Raw genomic sequence first — 21,305 nt, forward strand, 5'->3', positions numbered from 1 at the left:
AAATAAACATTGACTCACAAATGTATGATACTTATAAAGCTCTTGCTGGTGCCAATTGCACATGTGTGTTATTTTTATATCATGTCTTTGTTGTTATATCATGTTGTTATTGTTTATTTAATGATTTATATATTATTTTCATATACATTTTACTAATTTTCTTTCATTTCTGACACTTCCATTATAGAGAAAGGGTGAATAGCAATATTAAAATATTTCTTCTAATTAATTTCCTTTCAATGTGTACAAATCTGTTCACTGGATCTCTAGTATTTGTATATACTGAGAAGTTATCTCTATAATAAATCTAATTAACATCTATTCTCCAGGTTAATTATATTCTCTTGCCATTTACTGTGCAAGCATTTAATTGAAGACATCAGTATTTTTGTTTGGATATAAAAGATGGGCCTCTAGTCCCTCAAAAAATTAAAAATAGAACTATTAAATGATCTAGCAATTGCACTTCTGGGTATAAACCCCAAGGAAATGAAATCACTATGTCGAAGAGCTATTGGCACCCCCATATTCACTGCAGCATTATTTGTAATAAACAAGACATTGAAACAATCTAAGCATCCATTGACAACTGAATAAAGAAAAAATGTATGTGTATGTGTTTGTATGTACATACATAAACACAAAGAAATACTGTTCAGCAATAAAAAAAATAAGGAAATCCTGTCATTTGTAATAACATAGAAGACTCTTGAAGGCATTATGCTAAGTGAAATAAATTAGAGTAAGACAAATACTGTGTTATCATACTTATAAATAGAATCTAAAAACAAAACAAAAAAATTGAGAACACCAAATTCATATTAAAGGAGATCAGATTTGTGGTTAACAGAAGCAATGGGTGGGAGTGAGAGAATTGGATAAAGGTGATCAAAAAATACAAACTTCTAGTTAGAAGATTAATAAATACAGGGGATGTAATGTACTGCATGATGACTGTAGCTGACACTATAGTATGATATATATATTTGAAAGTTTAAGAGAATAGGTTCTAAAAGTTCTCATCACCAAAAACACAAACAAACAGCAACAACAATAAAAACAATTTTGTTGTAACCATATGAAATGGGTTTTAACTAAACTTATTGTGGTAATCATTTCACTATATATAAATATATCAAGTCATTCTATCTGTACATTTTAAACTTAAATAGTGTTATATGTGAATTACATTTCAATAAAACTGAAAATAAAAAAATGGTTTTCCAACCAAGAATTCTTTCCTGTTCTTCTCTGCCCTTTCTTCTCTCCTCTCCTCTTCTCCCCTCTCCTCTCCTCTCCTCTCCTCTCCTCTCCTCTCCTCTCCTCTTCTTTCTTTTCCTCTTATCTCCTCTCCTTCATCTTTTTTTGATACTATAACTTCTCCAGAAAACACACATTGCATCCAAGTAGACTTGGCTTGATATTACGTGGCTGTAGCCAGGTGCTCATTGTAAATTTTGCAGCAGGCACTGGCAAGCAGGCATCACAAGATGCTGAAAAGGAGAGTAATTTTTGCCAGTCTCATTCACTGGAGGCGGTGCACAGAGGATTAAAGGGAAATATGAAGGTTGGAGGATTAAAAGTCAAATTAAAAAATACATATTTTAAAAGTACACAAAGATGATTAATCACAAAATTGTTTACTCTCATAGGAGAAACAACTCAATCAGTGTTTCTCTTTTTTCAATTTCCCCCCTGCCTTTGCTAATATCATTTGCTGTGGTTGGAATCCTGAGGCCTGTGTCATGGCCTGCCAGGAGGCTAGTCAGAAGTATATCCATCAGCCTAGAGACTCTATGTGATGCATTATATATAAAAAGAAGTAGAGTACTCAAGTGAATCCAACCAAAGCCATAGTTGAGCTAAGCCCCTGTATCACTGACAACACACTAACTGTGATGAGGGAAGGCGAGCTGCTGCCTTGTCTGATTCTAGGTGTTTAAATGTGGCCACCACCCAGGAGACCTATGTTCTCAGGTGCCCTCTGTGCAAGTGCTTGAATTTTCATACTTGTGAACATTTTGCCCACCCCATTTTGCCACTTCCCATTAATCACATGCATATTTATGTGCCAATTATGCAAATCCCAATATTAAAATGCATTAAGTACCCATGATTTAGACTGGTTAAGTCTATAACATGGCATAATGAAATTATTGCATGATGTCCAATTTACCTCAACGCTTTCTTTAAACTGTCAGTAAGTTATTAAGTAACCAAAATACACCAAAACTGATCACTCGGGGTGGAAGGGTGCTGTTTTGTCCAACCAATCAGGATGCCATGAAATCAGAATATTTAAGCTACATCCTTACTGAAGGGGCAGAATATTCCAGAGTAGATTTAAAAGGGTACAATGTGGATCAAAGTTTAAGAATGACAACATGTTGTTCCTCATAAAAGAATATGGGTCAATTTTTAAAAATTGCTGGGTAATGTCAATAACACAGACCTGGCAATTTAGAAACTAAAGCTGAGTCTCAGCAATGAAAGTTTTACACAGTTGGGTCTTGCTCTCTGAGTCAAGATGCTACTGTAGGTCACCAAATTAAAATGTAATTTGAATCTTCAATATGAAAATATCAATTTCAGAGTCAGAAACAAAGAGATCTTAAAAAAATTTCACCAAAACACACTCACTGTCACACACACACACACACACACACACACACACACACAAACACACACCCTTTGAAACCTAAAAATTTAAGGGTTTGAATGAAAGTCAGTTTGCTGTGTAGAGGTCTTGTTTGAACTTGGATGGGACCCAAACACTCAGTGTTTCATTAGATGATATGATTGGTAAGGAACAAGCTATGATGTGGATTAAACTGATAAATAGAATATATGAGAAGCCTGACCCACTGCCATCCATCTCTCCCCCTACTACAGCCTACCATTTAAATGGGCCTGCAGTGTGATTTACACAGTGCCTGAGTGCTGGGTCATTTGCATAGGGAACTCCCCTCAAGGTCTATGAGAAATGTACTTGCCTAAGCTTCTGGGCTCAAATCCACTGATTTGAGGGGAGCCTCAGAATGCACAATACCAGGACAAAGTGTCTGAGGCAGCAATTTCATAAGTGGGAGGAATGGACAGATTACATTACCACCTTCTAAGCATTCAAATCCCATCCTGACAATAAAGGAAAACAGGTCCCTCTATGAAATAGTACCTGCTGCTGCTTTCATAGCACCCTGGAGTGATGTCTGCTGCCTGCAAGAATCAGGACTTCAGCTCTGTGCTCAGGGAGGACAAATGGTCATAGAGGGGCTCCCCAGCAAGCCAGCCAGCCAGCGAGGGGCTGGCATTAGAACCTTTGGTAGCAAACTCTCACTTGGGACTACTCACCTAATGAATGATGACCAGAGGACTAGTGAGCATGACAGGGAGATGGGGAATTCTCCCAAAGGATAGGACACTTTCCTGCTTAAAGCCCTGGTTTTGACATTATCTTAAAACACTGTGGCCATGCTCCTTAAACTGGCAGGAAAGGAACAATTCAATGGCAAGAGCCCAATTGTGCTGGAATCACTAACTTGAGCATCAGGGATGGAGTCAGAGCCTCCCTCTTTGGGCTTTCACTCTGCCGTATGCTTATAGAGCCCATTTCCCTGGGACGTTATGGAAATTTCTGAATAAGGAAAGTAATATTGCGAGCATGATTCAGAACTTTTGCCCCACCTTTTTAGAGTACTGTGTGAATTTAGCAGGATTTGAATAGTCTCCTGTCATCTGAGCTCTCAATGGAAAGCCCGGTCTTTGAGGCAACCCTTTCTCAAGGAAAAAAGCAAGCCCCACTGGAGAACAAGTTCCCTGAGCCTCTGGAGACTTAGCAGCTCCCCCTGAACAGTTTAGGTGCAAGTTCAGTACACCAGGCTAGGGCAGTGCTCTGCATGCTTTTCTGCAGGGCTGTTAGTTCTCTGAAAACACGCTGGCTTCTAGAATGCATTAACCTACTTTCCACAGAGGATTCCCTTCCTTCTTGCTCTGAAGAAGAGGAGGCGGGGAAAAGAGGGATTTGGAGCCAGAGCTGGGCATGCTCTGCTTTCAACGTGTTACTACTCCTCCACTCAACAGAGATGTAGCCTCAGCAATTGGTACTTCCTGCAAGGAACAGCTCCCCAGGGTTGCCCGGCCCCCAAGGAAGAGGGATCAGAAATCCTGCTAAAATATGGCTGTCTAATCAACCAAGAGGAGAACTCATTTACTAAGACTCCCATTGTCCACACTGACCGCACTGACCGACGGCTCTCCCCCGCCCCTGCACTCCCCTCCCTGCCCCTCGCGCTGTCTGTGAGGCAGGCGAGCCTATTCTTTGAGAAGAGATCCAGTTGCATTTGCCACCCTAGTTCTGAAACAAGACAAAAGCTCAGTGAGCCTCCCATTCACGGAGGCTCCCGGCTGGCACCTCCGCTGCCTTTTTTCTATCCTTCCAGCAGAATGAAGAAAAAACAAAACAAACAAACAACAACAACAAAAACGGGCGACTCATTCTCCTTACCTTAGTCCTCATCGGAGACAGGAGCCCTTCCATTTTGGCGGAATCCTCATGCCAGTGGCTCTCCCCTTTAAGTGACTCCCTCTGTGTGCAGTCCTTAAGCATCCCACATGAAAAGAGGCTTGCCTGCAGGGAGGCGCGGCTGCTCCCGCTCCCTGGCGGCTCCCACAGCCACCCGGTCTAACTTGAATCCTCAGCGCCTGGAAAGCACCGTTCCTGGAGCAGCCGGCTCCTCTCCTAGCCCTCTTCCCCCTCTCTCTTCTTTCTCTCTCTCCAGCGCTCTCTCCTCCCTCTCTCTCCTCCCTCTCTTTCCATAATCTGCCTACAGCTCCCTGGGTACCATGCTCACTTGACAAACGACCCCTGTCTTAGGTACCATATTTGAGCCAAGAAAAGTGATCTGAATCAAACCTCAGGGGCAGCTCACCCAGGACAGGAGGCCAGGAGAGAGGGGCTGAGCTCTGCAGGGCTGACTCTCTCTAGAGCTGACAGCTGGAGGTACCGCCATCCCTATTCACTCATCCCTCTTTTAGGAAACAGGGACCCAACAGCAGTGGATCCAGTTGCCACCATTACTTGGATGGTTTTCTGGTTTAAAAACTAAAATAGAAATCCCACTGCATGTATATCTCCAAATGTGTTTAACCCAGTGTTGACCTAACATCTGGATGGTTTACTGGATTTTTTCCCCCTCCTGTTTGACCAGATGTTTAGAGGCATAGCTGCTTCTTAGGAGAAGTTTCAAAACTAGATTTATGGTCTTGGTTCTGAACAACTGAGCATGAAAGAATAAGTGTGTGTGTGCTGTCCAGGATTCCAAATAAACCAGGGCTGATGGCTTTATTCAGCACCGCTAGACACTTGTAAAAAGTAGACAATGAAAATATATTGCAAAGTCCTGGGTCAGATGAGAGTTTCCTTGACTTTCTTATGTTTGAGATAGTGTTTATGTGGAAATAATTCAACATCTCTCCTTCAACTGGTGACTTCTTAATTGTAACTAAGAACATCTATGCCATTACCAAAGGTCTCATATCATGTATGTGATTCTATGGCATCACATGTGAACTCATCAATGATATTAAAGCTGATGCTTCCTGTCCCTTGTCCCCTGGATGGAACTGTCACTCTATCTGCTGTTGTGCCTGACTCTCTGTACATCTCCAGGATGGGCAATCCACAAACTGTCCTCCCAATGATGTCATAGGCTGGCCCTCTATCCTTCCTCTTCCTTCATTCATGTTTTTTATTCTCTCCCAACTCATATGTTTGCATTCTAAAGGACTTCAGAGTCTACACAACTGTTTCTTCTTGAATTGCCATTTCTGGGGACCTCTGATTCTTATTTCTCTTGTTATTGGCTTAAACATTACTTTTCTTTACCCCAGCATCTTAGTGTTTGGGGTACCTTAAGCTTTGATTTTATTCATTCAGTCATTCAACAAACAGTTGCAATGTTCCTACTAAGTGCCAGGGCCTATTCTAGTTCCAGGTGACATAGTGACAGACAGGGTGGGAAAAGCCATTGTCCTCATGCCCTTATGTTCTTTAGCAGGTTTGATACAAAAATTCAACCAACGAACCAAGCCCTCCCATCAGTCACCTCATTTTTTATATCAGTCTCCATTCATGTTATTGTGTTTCTGCACAGGACTGTCGGCCCTCCATGAGATTCCTCTTCCACTATCACTCCATTCTTTCTGTGACCCTTCTCCTAACTGAATAACCATTATTAACTTTCTCTGAGACAACTGAACACTAATCTGTTCCACAGGAATTCCATTCTGCCTCTCTATCTTTAACTCTATTCCCTCTCCTCTTCCCACACCCTTTCCCTATCCCTTCAACAGCTTTAATTATTTTGGGTGGGGGAGAAAATCTCTCCTGTCTTTTCAAAATATTATTCCTCATATGCCCCACTTACTAGCTCTGGACATTAAAATAAGCTGGCTACCCTGTTCATTATGGAGACATCACTCATCAGTGTGCCACACTTAGCCACTCAGACAGGTATACCTGTGATCTGCTTTTTACTTCTGACAATTTTTTTTTTTTCTGAAGCATTCTTTTCTGGTCTTTATCCCTTCCTAGAGTCAGAGACTCTCTCACCAGACTTACTAATCAGGATCAGTTTTCTAGAGTTTCTTCCTTGACATTTTTTTGTCTTTGGCACAACTGATCATCCCTGCTTCTTGTTACTCTATCTGACCCCGAATTTCCCAAAGAGTTAGATTAAAGTGATAAAACAGACTGGGACCATGTCAAGGTTAAAGAAGTTACACTGATTATATGTTTCAGGATGGCTGGTTTTTGACACTCTAGTTTTCAGAACCAGAATAGGTTTCCTGAGCCAGAGAAAGAGACTTTAGAAAGAGCTTTGAATATGCTATACATCATCACACTGCATAGGAAATGTGCAACTTTTGTGGTTGTTCATACCAGTCACTCTGCCTCAGTAGTTGGGTCATGCACAGTGGTCCGAGAGGTCCCTGACTAAACCAAACTCCTGGTAATATTCAGAACCCAGAACCAAATTATGATCTTTAGAGGATGCTGATGATAGTGATTAAGATGAAGATGACAATAGCTGTTGAACATTTCCCTTGTACTAGACACTGCACTAACTGATTTTCATGCATTAGCTCATACACTCCTCTCAGCTACCCGGTGAGGGAGGGACTATTATTGCTATTCCACAGAAGCTTCGGTTAAGTAATTTGCTCACACAAGGGACCTACATTTAGCTCCATGTGGCTTACTAGTGAGAACATTTCCTTCTCATCTCCCCAGCAACATCAGACATATAAAGAGTTAAGTGCATATTTAATGTCCTATTCTTTATTAGTCAAGGGCTGCAAATTCAGCATTTGAAACTATTATTTTAGGCTATTACGTTAACTTTTAGTCTAAAAGTTAACCTCATTCACTTATTAGTTCATGAATCTGATATTCATTAGCTATCTATCATGCAAGGCACTTATAAAGCAGAGTTTTATGTTATTAAGATAAACAGTTATTTTTAAAGTGGGACATACCAGTTACCTTATTACCTATCATTTTTAAGTCCTTTAAGAACTGATGGAGTAATGATGAGAGGGGGTGAGAGGAGAATGGAGTGGTGGGGGTTTAGGAAGTGGTCTAGCCTGGACAACAAATGTGCAATGTCAGTGCACAATAATCATCAGTTCACTAGCCATCCCTACACTCTGGAGAATGATCAATGTCACCAAAATACTCATAAGTGGCAACAATAATTCAGATTGCTTTCACCCCCTCCCCCCACAGATTGCTTTAAATGGGAGGAGTTCTTTACTTGCAACTTTATGTTCCAAAAGAGTTCCTTTAGCTTCAAAAAGGGCAAAATTTACACTTTGGTTAACTCAGCCTGGAAGAAAAAGTCAATGAATATCAAATATATAGAAACTGGCAAAATAGCAATTACGTATGCACTGCAGAGAAAGGAGTGCTAGATGAGGTCTGGCTCAAGGAATTGCCACCCCAAAGTGGAGGCTTCTGAGCCACAGAGAGAATGCCTCTGCACTAGGAAATATCTCCTAGCAAATGCCCTTGACCTGCACGCCATTCTTTCCCATTCTGATGTTAGGAGAATAAAAAAAAAGGGGGGGGGGGGGGCAGGAAGGACTTGAGAATAAACCTCTTTGGACCAGGAATACTTGGAAATGTCCCAAAGTTCATAAGACAGGTCAGGATCAGATGCTCAGATTTCCCCTCTCTGCTGCATTAAAATCTGATGGTCTCTTCCCCACATCTTTGCCATCTTCAAGGTTAATTTCTTTAAGCCCCTGGTAGTTTCTGGGGATGGCAGCCAGTCACACAATTAAGAGTCATTATCTGGCCGAAACCAGTTTGGCTCAGTGGATAGAGCGTTGGCCTGCAGACTGGAAGGTCCGAGTTCGATTCCGGTCAAGGGCATGTATCTTGGTTGTGGGCACATCCTCAGTAGGGGGTGTGCGGGAGGCAGCTGATCAATGATTCTCTCTCATCGATGTTTCTAACTCTCTATCTCTCTCTCTTCCTCTCTGTGAAAAATCAATAAAATATTTTTTTTTAAAAAGAGTCATTATCTGCGGATTGCATTGCCCTGTTCCACAAACAGTTTTTATTTATTAAGGTAAGAATATTGTGTCTTAACTGTATCTTTTTTTTTTTCCTCTGTGACCCATCACTCTTTACTTTTTATTGGGAAATACCCTCATTAAGATGTGCACTTTAGGGTGATAAGAAATAGCACAGACTTCCTCTTGGATTGACTCCAGATACCCTGGGCAAAACCAAGGGAGCTACTTGGGGAATGCCGAAAATTCCCTTCCCATTCTCACTCTCCTTTCCCGCTACCCCTCATCTCAGGCTACACATATTTGCGTCGCTTTACAATGTAAATATCAAAATACATTGCAGAAAAAATTTCAGCTCACTATATGCTAAGGTAAAATGCTCAATGAGAACTGTGATTTAGTATCCAAATGCCTGAATTTACGTTTACATCTGTGTAAGAATAAACATTCCATATGTTTTTGCAATACAAATATTATAAGGTGATTAACATTCTCTCAAATGCTCTCACAGATGTTACCTTTTTAAAGCTTCACAATAATCCTGTTAGGTGTGACAGGTATTAATTTCCATTTTGCAAGTTTGGAGAGGTGACTAGAGAGAAAGTAATATTTACTGAGCATCAACTTTGTTCAGACTTGAGATAAGTACTTCAGTGCCATCTCATTTCATCTTCAAAAGTATGTGATGATCCCCATTTCACAGATAAGAGAACTAAAATTGAGAAAATTAAGTATCGTGGCAGATCGCATCGTTTAGTCTCAATTATACATGCAGTGTGTTATCCATGCCATTTGCCATCCAGACTTTGCCTCACTCTCACTATCTCTGCATATGGCTATGTGACTTATTTGGCCAATGGAACTTAACACATGTGGTAGAAACAGAAGCTTAAAAATGTCCATGGGAGGACATTTGATCTCAAGAGGAGGATGAGAGAAGATCCACTGTACAGGCTTATAAGCAAACTCAGCTGAGCCCAGTCTAGGTCAGCGAAACCCTGCAAACTTCTCAACAACCGATGTCTACCATTGCCTGGCTCCAATGTGGCCGAAGGAAACTGTGACTCATCCAGAATCACAGAGTTCCTGGGCTGAAGGACCAGAACTCAGACACAGTTCTTCTAATTCCAAATTCCAAGTTTTTCCTATTCTGTCTCAGCCATGAAAGCAAGTCATGCAGAGGAGTGGAAATATTTTATGATGACGAAAGTAGTTTCCAAACCTCTGGGTCAATATTCAAGCTTCAAGGCCCCCATACCAACATTTTCGTGGGATTGAGTGTCAAGTATACGACCTATGACATTTTATTCTCCTGTGTTTCTTCCTCCACCATTTTCGTCCTAACACTGTGGAAGACTGGGAAAGGAGTTCTGTCTTGGTTGATCAGTCACTTTGTCTTCAAGTTCTGTCAGACTCCCTGTCCCATTTTCAGAAGAACAGTGATGCTGAGTTATCAGCATTGAGTACAGCAGTTAATTGGAATCTAGCCCTGGGAGGCTTTCTCCTTCAGCAGTTTTTATCTTTCTGAAAAAAAGTGCCACATGGGTGGGAAGTAAAATTGCTTTATTTCATTATCCTGGAATGGGGCTCTACCTACCCCAGCATTTTATGAAAAAAATATGAAGAACAGAGGGACATTACTTTGCAAAGGGTTTGACCAGAGGTATTTACATTCCTTCTCTCTTTCTCTTTAAGGGTTTTGGTTTAAGTTCTTTTGTCAAGAGGGAGGAAACCAACAGCTGCCTAAGCCTCAGATCATTACTCCAGTGCTTGCTTAGAGGGCCTCTGGGAGCACAGATATGGAGAGACCTGAGCAAGGGCCACTAGGTGGAAGGCACCCAGGAATCTGCTGGCACTTTGCCTCCTTCTTATCCTCATGGGAGGTGGATTGGGGAAAAAGGGAGCAGTTAGATGCTCCTTTAACCCTCTCCAGTCAACTCCCTGCAAAAGGGCAATCACTAGCATTTTCACAGCCTCCTGTTTTTTGGGGGGTACTTACTTCAAAGCTCCAAAATAAAGCATTGTGCTGAAGGACATTATGCAGGGAAATGATTTTCCCCCTTTAGATATTTTTCTCAAAATATTTGGGAAAGTCTGGCATTAAACAAATCACTTATAAAGTTATCCTGCAATTGTTTATCAAAACCTGGACTTGGACCGGACAAAAATGACAGTGATCAACAGAGACAGGAATCTGAGCAGTTTCTGTTTTGGTGCCTGTTGGAATCCTGAAGCTGTGTAAACAGAACTGGAACTTTCTTCTCCATTGCACTCCCCCACTCCAATCTGGAGGTATGAAAGGGACACTCCATCTCCTGTCAGAAGCACCTCATAACCACTGGGCCCACCTGGGCTCTGCTGGGGCACCGCAGGGCTCCTTCACACATGTTAACAAACGCCCTTATCTGTTTGGGCTGCTATAACAGAAATGCATACATATAAACAGCAGGTCTAGAGACTGCAAGTTTAAGATTGAACCACTGGCCCATTCGGTGTCTTGTGAGGACTTGCTTCCAGCTTCATCGAGAGCTTCTTCTCACTGTGCCCTCACAGGGGGAGAGGAAAAAGAGGTTCCCTGGGGTCCCTTTTATAAGAGCATCTATGCTATTCATCAGGGCTGCACTCACATGACCTAATCACTTCCAAAGGTCCTGCCTCCAAATATTATCACATTGGGGATTAGGTTTCACCACATGAGTTGGAGGAGGGGACAGAAACAATTTTTCTGTATCAAGAACCTATATATGTTAGACTCTGAGGTATTTCAAGATAATGAATGCTGATCATGGGTCTTGAAAACTCCAAGGACTAGAAATGACAGTCACTTTAACAACCTGAATCATACCGAGAAAGAATGAGCACAGAGGTTTGGATAATTACAGTAGAACCAAAGGTAGGTGGAAGTACTGACTCACCTGACATTGTGGATTAAAACATCAAGTGAACTATTCTTGTGTCTTCAAGCCACAGAGAGGAGGTCATTATGTTGCTCCCAACACAGTGGATGGGGATAGAGACAAGTGGGAATGAGGAGATGATTTCAGGCAGAGATCAAACATGCAAAGGAATTACAGAGGCCGAAAATAACACGGTGCTTGATGACCAAGGTAAGACCATTGAGGTGTGTAGAGTGCTGATGAATGATTGCCAAGTTATATGATCTCAGGGTTTTCTTAATTTAAAACTTAATTTACATCACACTTCTTTGAAAAAAAAAAAAACAACAACAAACAAAACTATACATCAGGCACAAATGAAATGAAGCATACTTTTTTTTCCACAGAGAACATTTTGTTTTTTTTCCCCATCACCATTTATCCCCTCTATATCCATTTCTCTCTCCCTCTCTCTCTCTCTCTCTCTATATATATATATATATCATATATATATATATATATATATATATATATATATATCAAATGAAATGAGGCATAGTTTACTTTATATGTCAGGATTCACCTGAAGAGTTTAACATTAATTTATTTAAAATTATCCAGGAAATTATTTTCTATTGTTAAGTCTCATTCATCTAATTTATTTAATTTTATAAGTTGAAGTGTGTATACCTATCTGCACAGTACATGATGGTCTCTTTAATTGACAGTAGTGATATCACCCAATTAATGGTATTACATTTAAAATGTGACCTTTTAAAACATTAAATGTGCCTCAATGTGCATTATTTTCATAACTCTGAGGAGTTCTTCAAACCAATCCTGCATATTAAATTTGTTGGCCAGTTTTGACCTAAGGCACAAAGAAAATAATGGCTTGATTCAATTTTTTACTGTCAAAAATTGAAATTAATGCTAGTTATTGATGGGCATATTTTATAAAAACCTTAAAAATGCAGAATGTTTGGCAAACTGTATCTTAACCTTGTTAGATAAGTATCTGTCTTAAAAGAAAACTACTGTGTCTTTTTTTTTTTTATAAACATAAAAAGAAGAAACATTATCTAAGGTCACGAATCATTGGCATTTTGATTGAACTTGGAGAATATTTCTGCCTCAATTATAATAAAACATGACTTTTCTAATTCAAGACTTCAGTCTGAACCTGAGAAACCAAACAGTGAAGGTGAAGAGTATTGGCTTTAACATAAATATAATCCTATGTAATAAAAGGCTAATATGCAAATAGACTGAACAGCAGAACAACCAAACAACCAGTGCTATGATGTACACTAACCACCAGGGGGCATGCACAGAACATGGTGGGTGTTGGCTGTGGAGGGATGGAGAGCAGGTGAGTGGGGTCACCAGACCAAGGCGGGGTGCAAATCTCGAGCCTCTGGTGGTTACTAAAAATTCTTTGCTCCTGTGGCCTGCAGTCCCACCAGGTACTCACACCTGCTGCCAGCACTCAGCACTCAGCACTGTCAGCAGATACGAGTGGTGGCTGCCAGCCCGGATCGCCCCTCAGGGCTTTTCCACCTCTCCCTGCTCGTGAGGGGTGATCAGGGCAGCAACTGCTGCTCGCACCCACTAACAGCACTGGCCCCACTTGCACCTGCTGCTGGTGCTGACCCCAATCACACCCTGCCATCAGCAGGTGCGAGTGAGGCAAGCGCTGTTAGTGGGTGTAGTGGCACATGGGAGCAGCAGCGGTGGAAGTGGGGCTGCCAACAGACAGGGGACCAGGGGCCATGATGGGAAGGGCTGGGCCAGGGTGTGGAGGATGGGCCAAGACCTGCCCCTGTGCCCATAGCAGCCTCACAACCAACAGTTTCTTTCAAGGTGCATGAATTCATGCACTGGGCCCCTACTTAATTATAAGAACAAGAGAAATTATAGAATATGGTGAACAGCTGCAGAAAAAAAAGTTTTATTTTAAAACTTCGGTTTCAAATATGGTCATGGACTGGCCACCATCATGATCTGTAGAAAAAGATTAGACTTTTTAATTTTAATCCTCACCCAAGGATATTTTTTCCATTGATTTTAGAGAAAGTGGAAGGGAGTGGGGAGAAATAGAGAGAGGGAGAGGGAGAGGGAGAGAAGAGAGATACATCAATTGGTTGCCTCTTGCATACTCTGGGATCTAACCTGCAACCCAGGTACACGTTCTTGACTGAGAATCAAACCTGTGACCCACCAGTGGGTAGGCTGACGTTTAACCACTGAACACATTGGCCAGGGTGGTATTAGAACTTTTAAAACCAGATTGACAAAACTCTTATAGGACTTATTTTCTATAGCTGCTTGTTGAATAATCTTGGCTATTTATGTAGGTTCTCTTTACCAACTTTCAAATGTATTAAATGTAACATGGGAAATTTGCTTACTGGGTTTTAAATGTTCCAAAACCTTTCTGGGGAAAAAGGGTATTTTCTTTATAATTTTAGTAGATCCATTTGCTCAACAAAGATCTAAGTTCTCTATGTAGGCACCGTGCTCATCTCCTAAGGGGAACTCTAAATGTTTGCAGAGGCACATGCCCAGGCTGGGCAATATCTAACTTCTTTTCACTTCTCAGTGAAATAAATCTCCTCAAGCCTTCATTCAAAGAAGCCCAGATATGTGGCACATGGGTGATACGTCAGAAATTAAGGGAGAGGTTTGAGGAGTAAACACGTGGTTCTCTCTCTCTTTTTAAAAAAGAAAATGCTTGCTTTCCTTAGTGACTCCTCATGCAAGGATTGCCAGGATGCAACTCTGCGGGCACAGTGCATAAACAAACATGACCACGAAAGTAGTTTAGGGTGTTCCCCTTTCATGTCTGAATATGTTTAGACAGTTACATAACTGGAGAGCTTGGAATGAAAGAAAACAATGGCCAGGAAAGAGAAATGCTTTGAATCTGAGGTGCTGGGCCTTGATTTTGCTTACTTTTTCTTTGTGAAATTAACTCAAGGTATTGCACTGATCATCCTTTGCCAGAGACTGTGTCTGGACAGGTTTGTCCTAGGCATACAGTTCAGAAACAATCATTCATTCTACTTTTCCTATTTTTGTTTTTAATCCTCACCTGAGGACATTTTTTCCCATTGATTTTTAGAGAGAATGAAAGGGAGGGAGAAAGGGGAGAAGGAAAGAGCGAGGAATTGATGTGAAAGAGGCACATCAACTAGTTGCTTCTTACACACTCCCTGACCAGGGCTGGAGATCGAACCTGCAACCAAGGTACATACCCTTGACTGGGAATTGAACTTGAGAACCTTCAATCCACCAGTCAAAGCTCTAACCACTGATCAAACTGGCCAGGGCTACTTTTCATATCTATATATATAAAACCCAAGTGGCAATGGAATGACCAGGACAACCTGTCACTATGATGTGTACTGTGGTGGCCAACTGACCTGATCAGGACCACTGGCTCCTAACCACGGCCTATCCCCTCCCACTGTCCCTGCCCCCGATCAGCCCTTCCAACCCTGATCAGAGGCAAGGCCAGCCAGCCAACCTCCCATGCCCCCTCCCCACTGTCAGCCCGGAACAATCAGCCCCCATTGGTGCAGGCCAGCCGGACCTCACTCGTGCAAAGATTTGTCCAGTGGACAGCTAGTATATACACTAATAAAAGAGAAAGATGAAAATCGACCATACCTTCGAGATGCCCACCAGCCAATCTGGAGTGAGTATGCAAATTAACCCAACAAAGATGGCAAGTTAATTTGCATTCTGCACTGCTCCAGCAGCTTCAGGCCTCTGGGTAGCATGGGAAGGCAGAAAGGCAGCCTCAGTTGGAGCAAAGGCAGTGCCAGCAACCAGGTGAAGGAAGGCCCATTCTTGCATAAATCTTTGTGCATCAGGCCTATTTTTGGTATGAAAAAAGAGAGGTGGAAAAGAAGTGTGCCTCATGAGTAAGAAGCCATCTGATGGATTAACCATGGAGCCATGGATGATGCATTAGGGATTGGCAGTCATGCATAGGATCTCCAAGGAATGCATGAGAGCAGTGTGCACAGCGGTAGCAGGAGGGAGTGGCATCCCCAGCAGTTCTAGAAGGACGTGATGGTGATGCAGTAGGAAAGGTTGGTACCATCCCAAACAGCAAAGAAATGTAATTCAGATTAGTCTTGGAAGGTGTGGGGCTGAGTTGGGCTGGACCCAAGAGGAGCAGCAGCACATTCTATATGGAATGGAATAGAATGGCAATGGTATTGATCCATAGAAATTGCTTCATAAAGCACCAGGCAAGATTGCAACCAGAGAAGAATCATTCTGGGTCAGGAACAAGCTCAGAGGATCGGCTACACAGAGTCTGTGGTCAACAAAGCAATGGCTTAGGTAGGGGTGCAGGCTGGGACCCACAGTTGAGCAAAGGAAATGTTGCTCTTATATTCAATTTCACTCATGTGTGACCCACAGGAATAGATTGTTCATCTTATTCCCTCTTAGTTTTATTTGTATCCTCCTGAGAGAGGAGAAGGTTATTCAGCTGCTGAACCTTCAACTGTTGGGTGGATCCCCAAGATTTTTGACCAGGGAATTTAGTCAAGGGACTCTGTGACCTTTGACCACTCAAGGTGGCCTCAGACATACCGTATTTTTCGGACCATAAGACGCACCAGTTTTTAGAGAAGGGAAATGAAGAAAAAAAGATTCTGAAACAAATAGTGTCCTAAAATATTTTATGTGCATTAAAACCCAACATCACAGTCATAAACACATGTAATCAACCCTGTAAAGTAAACAGCAGCATTTAGAACATTTTAGAGCCGGGCAAGCACACAGAGACCACACAGAGCCGGGCAAGTAAAAAAACTTTTTTTTTAAAGTATATGTGTAGGCTATATTTGGACCATAAGACGCAGGGGCTTTTTCCCCCCACTTCTGGGGGGAAAAAAGTGCTTCTTATGGTCCGAAAAATACGGTAAGTTTCACCCTTAAAAAACAACTTACAATAAGAAATAGCTCATATTCTAGAAATACAAGAATGCTACTTTTCAAAGGCATTATAAGCTTAACTCCATTATATAAAGACATAAGATATTCGAGTTGAACTCTATTTCATTTAGTCCATCTACCCATTTCACAGCTAAGTAAATTGAGTCTTAGGGAACTCACTGGATTTCCTAAGATTGCACAAATCCTTAGCACTTCAAATTATCTTCTAAAATATTGTCTGCTACATATGTTCATTGTAAATAAAGGCATTTTATTTAGACCAGCCTTACAAATGCTGGTGTAATGACTTGGAATCTCTTCATGAACATTTGCTCTGACTTGTATCCAATGCATTTCTCCACTCACCCTGTAAAGTATGTAGGGAAAAGAACAGTCAGGTATGATAGATGGAAGTTACAGAGAGGATGTAAACCTGTCACAAAGAGCACTCAAGAAACACTTGCTGAACAATACATTATTATATTAGAAACAGACTCAAAGAATTTGGTTTTTATTTAAGTCTATAATTTTCCAGGAGAAAAGAAAGGTTTGAAAAGACAGATTAAAACAAAGAGAGTTGGAACTAACTAAAAATATATGGCTCCCATTACCCTAGGGCACTAACTAGAAACACACACACACACACACACACACACACACACACACAAGCATAAAATGTGCCATTGGCTCTAAGGGTCATGCAGTTGTGAGCTATTTCCCAATTCCTCAAAGGAAGGTGAGGGGAAATATTAAAGTAACCCCCACAAGTAAATTCCCCATCTCTAACACCTTATAGGAAATATATTTCCATCTACTTATAGTCCCCTCAGATTTTATACCTCCCAAACTTGGTTTTAACCTTCTTTCTACCAAAGGAGCTCCTTCTCAGACTTTCCAAGTGATGCTATCAATGTTAATAATTCTTCCAGTCAACCTTATTCTCATTCTTGCCTTCTGCCTCTCCTCCTATGACACAGTCCTACAACCCAGTGCCCAGGCCATTTTGGTGGTCTCCTGTTTGTTTTCCCCAAGGTTTCTTTTTAAAACCTTATAATTGGGTACACATTGTCTCCTACCTAACTATGTGCAATGGCTGCCCACTAAGGAAAATAAAGTTCAAACTCCTGGCTTTTAGGGTCATTTTCCATCTTTCTTTAAAAAATATTTTTTTTATTTACCTCCTCTCTTCTACCAAACTCATTAGTCAATCATTCCCACTTCTAAGCCACCAATTCCATCTTCCCACTTTTATTCCCTTATCAAGAGCCCCCCTTTCCTCAATGAGATAAAGTGAGCAAAGCGCCCAATGCCCATTACTTAAAAAGCACTCAATAAATATTAGTTCTCTTCAATGTCTACTTCTCAGGAAACTTTTCTTTAGCAACCCAGCCCACCTATTATTTATACTGCCTGTTTGACAGTTAGTTTAGGTTGCCATTGTTTTCTTTTAAAGTTCAACTTTGTTTTAAGCCTCAAGCACAGGTGCTCATAACTCCTTGTATTTCCACCACTATGTATAGTGCCCTATACATAGTAAGAGCTTAATACTCTTACTTAATTGAGAAGGATGTTGTTATCCTTAACTCAAAACACGTTGATGTTCCTAGCTCACATTTTAATCCCTGCGGCCAAATTCCAGAAATGCAAGAACTTCAGATGGAGAAAGGAATAGGAGGAAGAGAACAAATATTTACTAGCTGTCTTCTGCATACAAGGTAGCTTTCTTCATTCTTTTAGAAATATCCCTTCATGTAAAGAAGAAATAATATGAAGAAGCAAATTGCTTCAGTCAGGATAACAAATATTGATGTCATTGCTTAGGACTGAAGCCCATAAACGTTTGATTCCCACTGAACAACAACCAGCATCAAGAGAGTTTAGAAGGATCTGAATTCAGTCTGATACTCATTAATGGGAATGATGGCGACAGTGTTGAGAACTTGAGTCTATCTCTGTTAGAAAGCTGTTATAAATTTACCTAGAGTGCATTAAATTGGTGCACGGGGACAGTGGTGTGTATCTCAGACCAGCCTGCACCCTCTCCAATCTGTGACCCCTCAAGGATGTCCAACTGCCTGTTTAAGCCCGATCCTACCAGCAGTCAGACATCCCTCTCACAATCAGAAATCCCTCTCACAATCCAGGACTGCTGGCTCCCAACTGCTTGCCTGCTTGCCTGCCTGATTGCCCCTAACTGCCTCTGCCTACCAGCCTGATCATCCCTTAACCATTCTTCTGTCAGCCTGATCAATGCCTAACTGCTCCCCCTGCTAGCTTATTACCCCTAACTGCCCTCCCCTGCCAGCCATGGGGACAACCATATTGTGTGTTGGAGGATAAGGGTGGAGTATTTCTGTTTGTCTTACTTATGCTTTCAAGTTTCATGGTGTTTTCCCTGACTCTATGGGTTAAGTCACAGAGCACTTTGATCCCTTTCACACATAAACCTAAGGCATTTTGGGTTCTCTCAATATGTACATCACCTTCAAAATGCATTTGGCAAAACATCTAAATGTTATATAGACATTACTTTTTGGGTAAGAAAAAGGTTTTAATCATCACTCCCCTTTCACAAATGGGAAAATTGAGATAGAGACCACTACCCAGAGACTTGTCTAAGGTTTCATGACATGCTGTATGACCCTGCTCTATTAGACTAGTCTGTTGTTGATCCTAGAGGGAGAATGGTGGGTGGTTCATGGTAATGACCTCCATTCATATATTGGTGGCTCCTTCTAAGACAAGTGGGCATTACAGAAGAAAGGGGTTATCTGCCTGAAGAAACATTATCCAGATGGACATATAATTTATGAAACAATAAAATTATTGATCTAGAGCAGTGGCTCATCAAGGCAAAGGTTGACACCCAGTATAAGTGTCAGCTAGCAGAAGAAAGGTTATCATGAAATGGCTCTAGTTTATAAAAATCAGATCCATTGCTAATAAAAGTCATTAATGGTAGTTCCTGTGTCACTAATGAGAAAATACTATTAACCATTTCTCTGTTTCCTATGCAATGCATCAAGTCATTATGTGACTACATAGAAGAATAAAAAGTAGCATCAGACTGTTCCTATGGAGACTTAACCATCTTAATTGCTATGGCATCATAAAAGCAAAATTTCAATCATCAGTCTAACGATAAGGCTGTTTAAAACTATCTCATATTTTTAGAATGTGTGACATTTAACACACTGATGAATATTTGCAGCTCCAAAATACATTTCCTGCTTTCTTAATTAGATGAGGTTTTTCAGTTCCACTGGCTGAATTTTTTTCTCTCCCAGTACATGTCCCATCTCCTTATGAGTGATTACAACTCTTTATATACTAATTTCTTTGATATTGCTTCATTCTTGCTTCCTATTTTCTCTTTATCCTATAATTAAAATCATTTTTTTTCAATGGTTGCCTATTTCCACTTCCACCAGACTACCCCTCGTTAGGCTTTTCATAGTCCCACTTAAAACATCACTCAGGTCTTAATCCCCACTGGTCTTACCTGATCATACTTGAAGCCTTAGTCGCTAATAATGAAGAGTTCTGAGCCCAAAGGGTGCAAAGTTGCTTCCCTGGTGATTTTTTTTTTTTTTTATCTCTGAAGTTATCATTCCCTTATCATTCAAGGAGATCTTAACTTACTGATTTTTCCAGGCTTTGTGTAAAATCTCTCTTTTGGATCTGGAATAATAAGTATGTCATCCCCACTTTTTCTCTATAAGAATTGCTAACAGGATTTTGTTTAACTCTACATACCACCATTTGGAATATAAGTGCTCTCTCTCTCTCTCTCTCTCTCTCTCTCTCTCTCTCTCTCTCTCTCTCTTTCTCTCTCTCTCTCTCTCTCTCTCTCTTTCTTTCTCTCACAAATACATTATCTAATTTAAAGATGCTAAAATAAATAGCTTAGTTTGTTAACAATAACAACTCAACCTAGTTAGTTAGCTTATAAAAATGGCAAAATTTTAAATATATAGTCAGGAAGTGTAAATTCTCTACAAAGAAGCTGGAACCTGTTAAGTTAATACTCAGTTGTGTGGTAAGCTTCTTCCACTTCACATTCCTTTTGTCTCTCCAGCATCAGCCTCTTCAAACCTTCTGGTTTATGTAAGAGCCTTCTCCTTTGAGCCTCTTCCCTTAAGAGAGTTTCAGGACCTCTTATGTTATTTATTTTCTCTGCCTCTTTAAACCTCTCCAGAGAAGAGCCTTGCTGTTCCCTGCACAGAGTAGACAATAAGCCAAGTACATCCATGCGTGTGGAGTTGCCAAAGTGTGACTTTTATCTGTGAAGTTTCAGGAACTGATATATCTGCTTCTATATTGCTGAGTTTCAAAATTCCATGACAGAGTTTTTCAGCATTTTTGTCTCAATTTTTCTTCTATAGGTCACCAGAATCTTCCAGAAGATGATTTATTTATTCGCTATTACATCCATAATCACCCCCAAAAGGCTGCAGTTGTCAGGGCTATGTACATACCAATATGAGTTAAATATATTTGCACAGAGTAATGCCACAAAAAGAAATACAGCACTTTCTTACTCCAACATCAAGGACTGTACTGTTATCTTTGTCAATACCTAGGTCAAGCTGAATACGGTGTTCAGAAATTCCATTCTGGGCCAACTATGGCTAATTTTGTTTGAATACAATTTCTGGCAATCATGATTTGGTGAAGAACAGGCTCTTACCTCAGTAAGTTTTAAGCATATTTGACTATTTGTAAATCAATGAACTGTACTCTACCTTGCTTTTTCCTTCTTAATCAGGAAATCAATATCAATCAATCAAGCAAGCAAGCAATCAGCCAACAATAATGCACCAAGGGATTAAGAACTTGCATTGAGAACAGTACTGTGGAGACAATCACAGAGCCTTTGCTGACACTTTTACCTAA

At 40.8% G+C, this 21,305-nt stretch overlaps 1 protein-coding gene across 3 annotated transcripts in view; it reads right to left on the reverse strand.

Annotated features, from left to right (window-relative positions):
• FRMD4A (FERM domain containing 4A) overlaps positions 1 to 21,305 on the reverse strand; it is a 595,439-nt gene that overhangs the window by 456,729 nt on the left and 117,405 nt on the right. Inside the window, exon 1 of one of the 3 annotated variants that reach the window (XM_036460307.1) lies at positions 4,505 to 4,621. The exons of the other annotated variants lie outside the window; for them this stretch is intronic. Coding sequence (XP_036316200.1) covers positions 4,505 to 4,606 — 102 coding nt within the window. The 5' untranslated portion in view covers positions 4,607 to 4,621. Of the gene's footprint in view, positions 1 to 4,504; positions 4,622 to 21,305 lie in introns of those variants that run through there. 3 annotated transcript variants of the gene reach the window in all.

Source organism: Pipistrellus kuhlii, unplaced genomic scaffold, assembly GCF_014108245.1.
Source record: "Pipistrellus kuhlii isolate mPipKuh1 unplaced genomic scaffold, mPipKuh1.p scaffold_m20_p_1, whole genome shotgun sequence".
Classification (NCBI taxonomy): Eukaryota; Metazoa; Chordata; class Mammalia; order Chiroptera; family Vespertilionidae; genus Pipistrellus; species Pipistrellus kuhlii.